The sequence below is a fragment of the Ostrea edulis genome, chromosome 6 (assembly GCF_947568905.1).
Source record: "Ostrea edulis chromosome 6, xbOstEdul1.1, whole genome shotgun sequence".
NCBI classification, from domain to species: Eukaryota; Metazoa; Mollusca; class Bivalvia; order Ostreida; family Ostreidae; genus Ostrea; species Ostrea edulis.
The window spans coordinates 10,054,016-10,066,815 of record NC_079169.1 but is presented as its reverse complement, the minus strand read 5'-3'; the positions used below and the strand labels follow the sequence as shown (position 1 = coordinate 10,066,815).

The 12,800-nt window shown below is 34.9% G+C and overlaps 1 protein-coding gene across 1 annotated transcript in view; it reads right to left on the bottom strand.

Annotated features, from left to right (window-relative positions):
- Positions 1–434: 434 nt before the first annotated feature.
- LOC130047123 (uncharacterized) overlaps positions 435–12,800 on the bottom strand; it is a 36,543-nt gene continuing 24,177 nt past the window's right edge. The window contains exons 2-3 of the mRNA XM_056141512.1: positions 1,433–1,618; positions 435–884 (exon numbers count right to left, since the gene is read on the bottom strand). Of these exons, the coding sequence (XP_055997487.1) occupies positions 676–884; positions 1,433–1,618 (395 nt within the window). The 3' untranslated portion in view covers positions 435–675. The remainder of the gene's footprint in view (positions 885–1,432; positions 1,619–12,800) is intronic.

Genomic DNA, 12,800 nt, shown 5'->3' with positions numbered 1-12,800 from the left:
GTTAGAAATCTATAATTGAAATTTAATTGTTTTATTATATCATTAGAAAGAACATTGCTGCACGTGTTTGTAATTTCTCAAACTTGACATCTTTCTCCCCGTCCCACGGTATCGATGCTATTCGCTTGTAATTGTTATCAGATTTATGGTCAGATCTAAGACTGGTGTTTCTTCGAATTTGTTATGCTTACTCAAAATATTTCCTGTCCTGTAAATTAATGTCATTGAGCTTTCCCCTAATGGTTCATTTAATGAAAAGTGGGAGGAGTTGTCAAAGATGAGACGTGCGTGAGTTTGTCTGTTATTCACTTTTACTTTTGACTCTTACAAATTTTTGTGTTAAAATGCAGTTTTTAATTTTGTATTTTTTGGACTTGAATAAATTCTTAACTTTAATAAGGAATTATTATTTACAAAACAACGAAAACACTACAGAGGTTTCTCCTCTTTCTGTACGAAATAATTTTATTGAAATAAAATGGTTACTATTAAAACAAATGAACAAAACCTTTTAAAATAGTACGATGGGCAGACCGACAAAGTGATATATATACCCCCAAGCTTCGTTAACGATTTGGTCTTTATTTTGTTTTATCTTTGTTTTGAACATGAACATCTATTGCAAAAATTAATCCATCACAATTCATTTGATCGATTCACTGTTCATCAGAATGTTCAATACAAACGACAGATGAATTTGTAAGAAACGCTCCCTGACGAGGTCTCCTGGAGGCGAGTGTCCGTGTCTGTACGGAGATAGTCACCAGAGCTTGAAGGTTCGCCAGAAGCCCAGCGAAAGTAGGTCATCACCTGTCCATTGTCATCGACAAAGTTGGATCCTGACCGTCTTCCCTGTACGTATATGGCTCCAGTATTGTATGTGTCTGTTTATAAAACAATTATACTTTTAAGGAGGTATGCTACACTAGAGAAATTTGATATGAATGAAAAGTGGAGGATATGTACAACACTATTTTGAAAATGAAAACTCCATTTTACTTTATTTAGTAGAAAGTAATCTGAACAAAAAAAAAAAAACAACTAAAATCCCTGCTGGACTCGAACCCGCGATCTACAGTCCATCAGTCGACGCGCCAACCCACTGAACACCTTACATCTCCTTCAAGTTGAAAGCACAAAATACTTAATATACCTTGGTTATCAAATTTGACTTTTAATAAAGTTAAATACATTTTGGTCCTTAGCTTTAGAAATGACCTTAATAGAATATGCCCGATATTATTAAGGGTTTGTCAGCTATTTTATTTTTATTGAAATGATGGGAGCAAAGGGAATGTACGTGTAAACATAATGAGTTGAACATTTGAAACAATGCACAATCCCTTTCGAGTAATTGTAGGTCTAGTATGATCCAATGGCTCAAAATTATTAATGAAGGCAGCACTAGTAACACACAAATCATTTGTTTTACCTATGATGTTTTTAGCAAAATTGTAGGTATCATCCGAATGAATTAAAAATAGGTGGCTGTTCACATGTTCTGTTGGACACTTTGCCGTGGCATCCGCTCCATCCAGTTCGACGGTATGGAGACGATAACATATACCATACGCCACATCCCACACGTAACCCAATCCATTTAGCGAGTTGCAAGACTCTGTAATGAAAAAAAAAATCTGTAATAAAAACACTGCTCCTTAACTTTATGAACGTAGCACGTAAACTAAACAAGAAAAGGTTAAATAATGTCCAATTCGTGCTAGAGAAGAGATAACGTAGAGTTATCGTTTATGTTTGAAAGATGAAGATAACGAACAGTGATCAATCTCATAACTCCTACAAGCAATACAAAATACAGATTTGGGCAAACACGTACCCTGGATATACCAGAGATGGGATCAGGTGCCTAGGAGGAGTAAAAATCCCCTGCCGACAGGTCACCACCGCCATGAGCCCTGTAACTTGATCAGATAAACGGAGTCACAATTAATGCACCAAGAACGGCCTAACAATAGGTATGAAACGCGTCAGAAAGCATTCGACCCAATGATAGGTTCTAATGGCAAACTAGATTGTTATAACGACAATAGAAATTGCGAAATGCTGACTTTAAACGAGACTGTTCAAACCCCTGCACCATCAACTAGTTGATCATTAGCCTGCCTCGATTTAAAAACTGATCATACGAAGAACAAGCTCTTGCGTATCGAATCAGTTGAGAGATATAAACACCATATGCAGGTGATAATGGAATGTTGCTACATAAATATTGGAAGTTGACGATGGAGAAGCTAAAATCATCCCGTTTGTGATAAAGTTGAGTTGTTAGTTTGCTAGTAATATATACTTTCAATGAAATATCTAAGTACGAAGCAGAAGTGGACGACTCTGTGATGTCTTTATTTCGTGTTTACTGGGATATATCGAATCGACATATGAATGAAAATTATCATTGTTAAAAATAGTACTTCGTCGATATATGTAAAGGTCGAAGTGAAGGCCACAAGAGATTTTTTTTCTTCTCAAGCAGAAGTTTTTGAATAAATTCTGCTTCATAGGAATATGAAAACAGGTCAGCTAACAAAGGAGCACAATTCGTGCCCATAGGAATTCCAACAGACTGTTGGAAGACCTTATATTGAGGAACTCGAGCATATTTTTTTTTTTATTTCAACTTGAGAGTACTTCTGCGTGGAAACAGAGTAGTGTTTAACAAAGTAATTTTTCGATGACTGATCACTAGAGGAGTAACTGTCTATGATGACTCGAGTCTTTAATTCATCGTGAGGAATTGTTGTATAAAGTGTTGAAAAGTCCTACGTTTTGATGTTGATTGGAGAAAAGTTTTGCGATTTCAAATTTACCTAAAGTTCTTATTTGGCAAATCTATTGGGATCTTTGTGACACAAGTAAACTTTATTCTGTTGAAAACAAAGTAAACAAACCGTATGACATCGTAATGAAACGCCAAGATGAAGTGATTATTTCTAGAATACGCATCGGACATTCAAAATTGACCCATTCTTACTTACTAAACAGTCTGTATGCATTTCTTGTGACTGTCCATTAACTATACATCGCATTCTTAAGAATGTAGTGATTTTCCGCCCATAGGAAATATACTTTTAAATAATGTGCAAGCAATGAAAGAACTTTTTACAAATATTGACAATCATTATATTATACAATATTTATAAGAATGCGACTTTTACAGAAAAATTTGGAAACTTATATAATACAACTGTTTATATACACGAATTGATTTTTTAAAAATCCTGTTTATGTATTTCTAACTTTTATGTCCGTCTGATGGGACGCTAAAGGGAATTAAACCACAAAAAACGACACCCCGTGTCACAGCAGCTGTGGCACAATAAAGATCCATCCCTGCTCAAAGGCCGTAAGCGCCGATCATAGGCCTAAATTTTGTAGCTCTTCACCGACAATGAGTGAAAAATTCTTCAGCGGAACGTTAAACAATTTACAACCAACCTTTGTATTTACACTGAATAACACGATTAGGCGAGGAATACTTTCCTTTACGACTCATTAAGATCAGAATTTCATGTAGACTGACTTTCACAGGTCTTTTAATGTTCGTTAACTAATTTGATATTGCTGTTTTCTTTAACAAGATCACGAAACTTACAATTTTGGTAGAGGCCTTCCTGTTCTCCATCACCATGCATTTAGTTTTTCTTGCACATGTGCAGTTCTCGAGAAGTAGATTTTTTTGAAAATTGGTCTGTACCCCCCCCCCCTCTGCTCTCTCTCAAATCCCATATACCTTTAGCTTATGCTTGTTTTTTGTTTGCTCCTTTTCCTGGACAATCAGAGGTCTAGATAAGGTGCGGAAGAGCGTAAATACTCATTAATTTTTACCAAATAGTATGAATTATCTATTCATAAGAATTGAGGTAAGCTTAGCGCTAGATCTTACATGAAATATAATCTCTATAAAAAACATTTAGACGACAATGACAATTTTGAAAGAAGGCTTAGAGATAACTCAAAACAACTGTATTATGTATAAGCCTAATTGTTATACTTCTTTCTTAAAGAGGCAAAGTGCTGTCGAAAGCACATGAAAAATAACTTGTATTATCTATCATAGACAAATGATTGCTGCTACAAACATGGTACAGAAAATGTCACCGGACAAACGATACTTCTTCCGTTAAACGTTAACTTAAAAGTTTTTGTATTGAAAGGCCGCTCCTATAGCATTGTCTTACTAACTATTTAAAAGCATTTGCGAGAATGGGAGTCACGCATTTATTTACCGACTTCCGTCACACATGCACTCGTTTTACACAGGTGGAGGAAAACCAATTCTTGGTTAACGGTACAAGATGAGGGGAATCCGACCGTAATTTGCAGTCAAAACAAAGTACAAATAATATATATGGGCAGAATTAGGTTCGTCTAAATTTCAAAAAATGCTATAGAAAGACACAAAATCTTTTGACTTTGAAACTGATATTTTTTGGTCAAAAATGCTTTTGGTTTCTCAGTTATAAGCAAGTTTAATTTACAGTATGATATTTAGTTTTGTTTGTTTGGTGTTTGTAAAACTTGTACAGTGCCAATTTTGACGCACCAGAGGCGCATTTCGACAAATAATGTCTCTTCAGTGATGCTCAACCGAAATGTTTGAAATCCGAAATAACTATGAAGTTTTAGAAATATTATAGGGAAAAAACAGTGTGCCAAAAAAGTGGAGTCAAATTCGTCTAAGGATAAGAGCTATGCGTGAGGGAGATAATCCTTAATTTTGAAATGAATTTCTAAATTTTATAACAGGAATTAAATATACATCCGTATTTTCAAGCTAGTAACGAAGTACTTAGCTGCTGGGCTGTAGAGACCCTCGTGAAATTTGTTCAATACTGTACAATAAAAACTTGTATAGTTACGGGTGAAAATCCTTTGTAGTTCTTTTTATTATAAACTCTTCATTGTTATTGGGATTTTGAAATTTATCATTGGGGTATTAGATTTTAATTTGTCAGACACTAGGTCACATAATATCTTATTATATTTAGATTAAGTGATCGAATTCTGTATTATTGACAAAACAGCAATATAATCAGTAAATGAACACAATACTCTTTTGACTTTTTCTGGAAAGCAAAATACTCATTGATTTGAAAACCAGGGGGTATATACTCTTTGTGGTAAAACATTTTCTGGAGCTCTGTGGATATAATATTAATGTATATCTAAAGTACCGATATGTGCACTAAAATAAAAAAAGTATATTTAAAAAAACTTATTAGATCAGAGAACCTGGGGAAACTTGTGGAACTGATCGGACATGATTTACGAAGTTTCAACTTTTATCCAAACAACAATCATGTATTTGACTGTAGACACTAGCTTTAGTTAGTTTAGGAACGAGATCAAAAGATCGATGTCAGATAAAAATCTAAATTCAAATAGGTAGTAGGAGGGGTGGGGGGGGGGGGGGTAAAAACTCAAAGTTTTTTCATCTGACATCGATTACACATTAGTGAAAAATAAAGACATGGCTGTTAAAAACCACCTATTACATTTTAATGTACACTTTCATTTGTGAATAAACATTAAACAAGAGGCCCACAGGCCTTATCGGTCACCTGAATACTAGTGAAAAAGAATCACTACTTCCATGGTCTATGAAATCTAGAAAAAACAATTCTGTTCTGAATATCTAAACTAAATTCTAATGTTCAGCAACAGTGTAAACAAGATGTGTTCTTAAAACCTCACTGCCCTCAAAAGTGCATACACTGATCGAAGGCTTTAAGTTTGGCCCAACCCTTAGGTCAGAACCCCTACCCCAGGGATGAATCATGAAATTTACAATCTATGCCCCCTTGTTCAAAATAAGCTTTATACCAAATATGAAAAGAATTGGAATGATAGTGATCAAGAAGATGTTAAAAATGTCTATTGTTCACACATTTAATAACTGACCATTTTGACCCCACCCTGATACCAAAACCCCTACCCGTGGGATCATCAAATTTACAAATTTGGTAAAGGACTACCTGCTCTTTTTAAATATCTATTTAGTATCAATATAGTATCAACAACACTAAAAAAGATGCTATTTAAATGTTTTACACATTAATACTATATACCACGTTTGGTCCCGCCCTGGGGTCAAAACCCGTACCCCGGTGATCACGAAACTTACAATTTTGGTAATTTTGGTTCAATAATTTGCTGCAATTGCTAAGTAAAAGAAAGAATAAAATATTGGAAGTTTAGAACACTTTTCTAAGCAATTATAAATGCATCCTATACTAGTATTGTTCAAATATGCAGGTTTCCTTATGAAATAGTTTTCCTGAAATGGAAGAATGAAAATATTTTACAGCAATTCATATCATTGTTCGATCCTTATTGTAAGAATGATTTATAACGTAATTGGACTGTTAAATTAATGAAATTACAGCATTTTGCAGTGATATACATATTATGCATAAAACGTTTGCTGGAATAAATTACAAACTCGTTTTTATTAAATGACATCCAAGAAGAATGATATTTGGTTTTTTCTCAACACAATGTTACCACACAATATTGCTCAGAGGAACATTAAAAACCATGATAACATCAGTCATAAGGACAAAGTTACAAATCAAATCATAAATGTATGTCTTAATAACCTCATGAATGTTATCAATGTATCCAAAACAATTCTCATTCATCTGATAAATTGTTAGAAATATGTCTCATATCATCTGAATCACATCTAATTCTCGACAATCTCAAGAATGTTCTCAAATAATTCAAAAACAATAATTAAAAAACAATCTTAAATTATTTGAGCTTGTTCTGTGTATGGTCAGTTTTTAAATTGATTGATTGATTTTATCTTGCTTAAGGGTGTACTCTCGTGAGCTATTTATGCTATTTATGCCGCTTTTCTGCTAAAAAAAAAAAAAAGCGGCAGATAACTCTTACTGACGTAAATTGAAGTAAAGCGAAATAGTACTTTATCTTAATTAATTTTATATTAATATATATATAAACCAATGAAAATGAACAAAATCCATGGTTGATAAAGCCACTCCTCAAAACGAATTTTTATTATATGTCGTAAATGTTAACCGGAAGTACATGTAGTATGTAAACAAAGTCTGACGCAGACGATGACAGCGAATGGTAGAGGCTAGACGCGACGTAAACTTCCATACATCAACAGATCAATGGGTAAAAATTAAATAAGGGGTTCAAAACAACAAAACAGAAAGACAGGCTTTTAAAGATATATGCAGTTTTAAGTTCTTGATAACTGCCATTCCAATTATTTTCAAATTTTGTATGAAACATGTTTGGGATAAGGGGACATAAATTGTATATATCAGGTCCCCTGCACCCCTGGGGCCTGGGCAAAACTGCCAAAAATGACCAGTTTTCACAAATCTTCTTCTCTAAAACAACACATTTGTAAGCAAAACTAAATGTATCGTGATGTAGAGCAGGGAGGCCTTTACCAAAATTGTAAATTTCATGATCCAACGGGGTAGAAAATCTTTTTTTCTATTTCAGTTATATTTGAGAAAAACTGAATGCATGATTATGATGTCCTTGAAGCTCTCTTCCTAAATTGATATGGGAGATAAACTGAAGTTTTATTTATATAGGACATTGTTCAATGATTGGAGCTAAGACGGGCAAGGCTGTGGGATATAGTGTGCGCAGTAAATTCTGTAAAACTTATGATGTGGCAAATCAAAATGGCATACAACTGAAAGAACACGATTGTCGTTTGAACTGGAGTGGAAGTGCAAAGGCTATGGAACAAGATATGGTGATTGAAATGCTCAAGTCGTGCCAAGAAAAAGGTGCCGAAGTCAACACAATTATAGCCGATGATGACACCACAACGATACCCAGAATTAAACAACAAGTGAATCCAAATATCAAGAAAAAATCAGACAAAAACCATGTGAAGAAAAATATCGGCAATGCCTTGTACTCCCTGAAAATGAAACATAAGAGATTACAGAATCCAAAAGTTTTCAAATATCTTCAGCGATGCATAAACTACATGCTAGCTCAAAATCAATACAATGCTAAAGGAATTGAGGAGGGTCTCGATGCCATAAACCGCCATCCATTTGGGGACCATTCATTGTGCCAAACCTCTTGGTGTTGCCATTTGGAAAATCCAAACCAAAAATTTTCTTCCTTTCCTTATGGAAAACCGCGAGAAGATGCTGCATTACAAGATTCTCTAAAAAATCTCATGAATAGTTATAAATCACAAAGTGTAAAATTATCCAACATGGGCAGCACACAGTCGAATGAAAGTTTTAATAAAACAGTTTCATCAAAAGCACCCAAGACACAATTTTACTGTGGCTCTGGTAGCTTGAACCACAGGGTTGCGTCAGCTGTAGCCCAGAAGAAACAAGGCCAAAGCTATCTACCAGAGGTAACTAATTAATTCTGGGTTGAAAATAATTTATCAATAATTATCTCATAAAATTTATCCTGATTTTTAGAGCAGAAATCAAATAAAGAAAATAAAATCAATTTCAAATATCAAGCTGAGCTCTAATTTATTTATTGATATTTTTATGCTGCTGCAACTAAATTTGGGGATTTGTCATTTTTATCCTGCCTGTCTGTAACATTAACCCTGGGCATAACATTTGAAGGATGAGCAATAGGCTCTCACATTTCATAAGTGTATTCCTTTGTGACAAGAACTTTCTTTTGGTACTAAAGATTTTGACCTTGTTGATTGTTTCTTTTTTGTCACCTGGGTCATAGTGTTTCACAAACACAACTTTTTGATTTAGGTATACAAGAAAGTTGGACTTTCTCCAGGTTATCATACAAAAAGACTTGCAAACCTTCGATACATCAGAGCTAAAAGACGGAGAGCATTAGCGTCCCTAAAGAAACACAAATTAAGAAGACTTGAGCTTAGAAACCGACGGTACTGATGCATAATTCTTGATGACTAACTACATTTTTTAAATCCTTTTATTAAAGAAATCTACCTTTTACATGAAATAGGGAACTCGTTGTCAAAAACTAAAGAACTCTTTCCTTCATGAACTTGATAATATGGAATCATTAATGTGTGTGGGAGCCAATGTTTACAAATAGCCAAATATTTACTTGTGCATTGGGATGGAATGTTTTTGACTAAATAAATTATTTTGGAAAAATTATTAATTTTACTAAGTAATATATGGCAAAGAGTCACTGGTTCATGGGGATGTAGATTACACAGTATATTATAAAAAATTAAAAATATATATTTGTTCATTACACATGTTATGCATGCAAGGTGAAGATAACGAACAGTGATCAATCTCATAACTCCTACAAGCAATACAAAATAGATAGCTGGGCAAACACGGACCCCTGGACACACCAGAGGTGGGATCAGGTGCCTAGGAGGAGTAAGCATCCCCTGTTGTTAATAGTTTTGTTATGCTCAGCAATTTTTGCAACATGGAATTTAGAAAGTTTGTCGATTTGAACTATTAATGTTTAGGCCAAAAAAGGAAAGTTAAAAAAATAATCAATAGGCCCATGGGCCACATCGCTCACCTGAGTCACCTTGGCCTATATCAGAAGACTTTCCATATATATTTGCATGTAAAACCGTAGTCCCTATTATGGCCCTAACCTACCCCTGGAGGCCATGATGTTTACAAACTTGAATCTACACTATGTCAGAAAGCTTTCATGTAAATGTCAACTTCTTTGGCCCAATGGTTCTTGAGAAGAAGATTTTTTCTATATATTTGTATTCAAAATTTTGATCCCCCTTGTGGCCCCATCCTACTCCCAGGTGCCATGATTTTAACAATCTTGAATCTGCATTATGTCAGGAAGCTTTCATGTAAATCTCAGCTATTCTGGCTCAGTGGTTCTTGAGAAGAAGATTTTTAAATGACCCCACCCTATTTTGCTTTTTTTCTATTATCTCCCCTTTGAAAGGGACATGACCCCTCATTTGAACAAACCTGAAAGCTTTCACCCAAGGATGCTTTTGGCCAAGTTTGGTTGAAATTGGCCCAGTGGTTCTGGAGAAGTCGAAAATATAAAAAGTTTACAGACAGACAGACAACGGACGATGGTATTATGACCTAGATTTCTAAGTTTGACATTTCGAACTTTGAGCTGCTAGTTCTGAAAAACATAGATGTAACAGCAAATCTCGTATTTCACAAATGTATTTCGTTTGATTCTTTAGCTCAAAGTTAAATTCTGCCGCTGAACTGAGAGAAGGACTAAGTTACTCCACTGGGATTGATTTGCAAGTTCAAGGATCAGATGTTGCTGAAATTCCTCCACCTAGAAAACAATCATGTGATAACATTCCAACCATCACAAAAGATTATGTTTTTGATTTGGAAACAACAGGATTGGGTAAATTGATTTTTTTCCCATTTGAATTTGATAAAATGTGAAACACTATGGTGCTTTTCAAAACACAACAACAGGTGTCGCAACCATTTGCAAGAGTAGTTCAGTAGAGGGCACACTCTTTATGCCTCTGATTATTTACTCAATCAAATTAAACATTTTTTCCTGTAAGTGAAATTAAATCATGACTCGTACCAACTCAAATTTTCCAGAACGAAATTCTCACATCACCCAAATGGCAGTAGTGTGTGGAGATGACCAGTGGCAATGTTATGTGATGCCGAAAAAGCGAATATCTCCAAATGCAGCACAGACATCTGGAATTACATTAAGAAATGGCCAGATGTACCACTATGAAAATGTTGTCGAAGCCAAATGCATATCCACAGCACTGGATGAATTCATAGAATTTATTGCCAACCTCAAATCATCCGGGGATGTAATACTTAGTAGACATAACATAAAGTCTTATGATTGCCAGTAGGAGTGAAGAGGAAGGTATAAGGCAATTGCTGTCTGAAAAATGTGGAAAAAACCTAGAGTGACAAATTCATCAAAAATAATACATGCTATTGCTGAACACTTTAAACAAATTACATGTCGCGGATCTTAATTATGATCTGTTTTGTATAAATGCATAATTATGATTTCATCATGAAGCCCCTCTATCGGAATTGATTCGCACTCATGAAAATATTTTAGAAATCCTCTCTTAGGAGTGAAATAAAGTCCATATCCAAAAACAAAACATTGAATATCCACAATATATTTTTAAACTTGCTAAGGAATGTTCACCAAGACAAAATGGTCTAAATGATATGTCAAATCTGCAAGGTCATGGTCACAGTGAACAAAGTCGTTAATTTTTTGTTCAGGCTATATCTTGTCATTTGTTGCTATAATTTATTTTGCATCACAAGTTTGATCCAAAGTATTAATTTCAAGGTCAAAGTCATGCAGTCCTCTACTTTTGGTACCACTATGTTCAGGTGCATTTATTCCATCATAACATAATGTTGTTACATATCTTTATGTTATTATAATAGTGATTAACAAAAATATAATTATTTTGATAAGACATATTTATCTAAACGAAATCTACTCGTATTGTTTGGTATACACTGGGAATGGAATGTGCGAAACAATTTTCAATGAATATGCAATGTCCCTACCCGTCTCGTAGATTATACAGAACAATTGTATAGCTTTCAAGATAATGCTATCACATAATTATTATGTAGTTGTGTAACAGCTACAATAATATCCATCATATTTCAATTTAAAGATTAAATTCATATTCAAGGTCACTTTTTAGAATATATCACAATCAAGGAAACACATGCTGTTTTACAATTACTATGCTAATTAATTCAAAAATATTAACAGATTGATTGATTGTATCTTGTTTAACGTCTCGAGAGAGAATTTTTCACTCATATGGAGACGTCACCAAGACCGGTGAAGGGCTTCAAATTTAGGCCTATGCTCGGCGCTTATGATCATTGAGCAGTGAGGATTCTTTAGCGTGCCACACCTACTGTGACACGGGACATCCGTTTCTTAAGTTAACTCCGAGGACCCGTGACATTCACAGCTGATGCCGAGCGTTTGGTGATGGGACTGTCACTACCTGTTTTAACGACTTCGGTCTGTCACGCCTGGGATTCGAACCCCGGACCTTCCGCATGCGGGGCGAACGCTCTAACCTCTAGATCACCGCAGCGGTATCGAGGCAAGCTACTGACAAACAAGTTGATGTTACAGGGCTTTCAACAGTCTCGATTGAAGTCAGCAGTTTGCAAATTCTGTGGTCGTTATAAAAATCTAGTTCGTCAATACAACCTATCACTGGGTCAAATACTTTCTGACGTGTTTCATACCGATTGTTAGGTCGTTCCTGGCACACTAATTTTGACTACGGATGACTCCGTTTACCTGATCAGGATATAGGGCTCACGGCGGGTGTGACCGATCGATAGGGGATGCTTACTCCCATACACCTGATCCCACCTTTGCTGTGTCCAGGGGTCCGTGTTTGCCCAACTATCTAATTTGTATTGCTTATAGGAGTTGTGAGATTGATCACTGTTCGTTATCTTCGCCTTTTTTTTTTCTTTTTTTTTTTTTAAATTCTCACATATTTGTCTCATAGCATTCCAATGTTCTTAAATGATTCCAAAGGTATTCGTCTGGTGAAATCTCATAAATATATATCATCATCTCCATCAAATCTAAGTGCATAATCTCAATTCTAAGGAAATATTAAATCGAATTAACCACACTCAGATTTTTACATAATGTATATTTAAAAATAGGACACCGCTAAACCTGTACATGATACGCCTGTATACATTTTTGACCCGGGAATTTGAACAAGTAAATCCATATCCAAGGATAATAATTTGGATCAATATAAAATGTTCTATGAGTTGCAAAATCAAGGTATTTGCAAA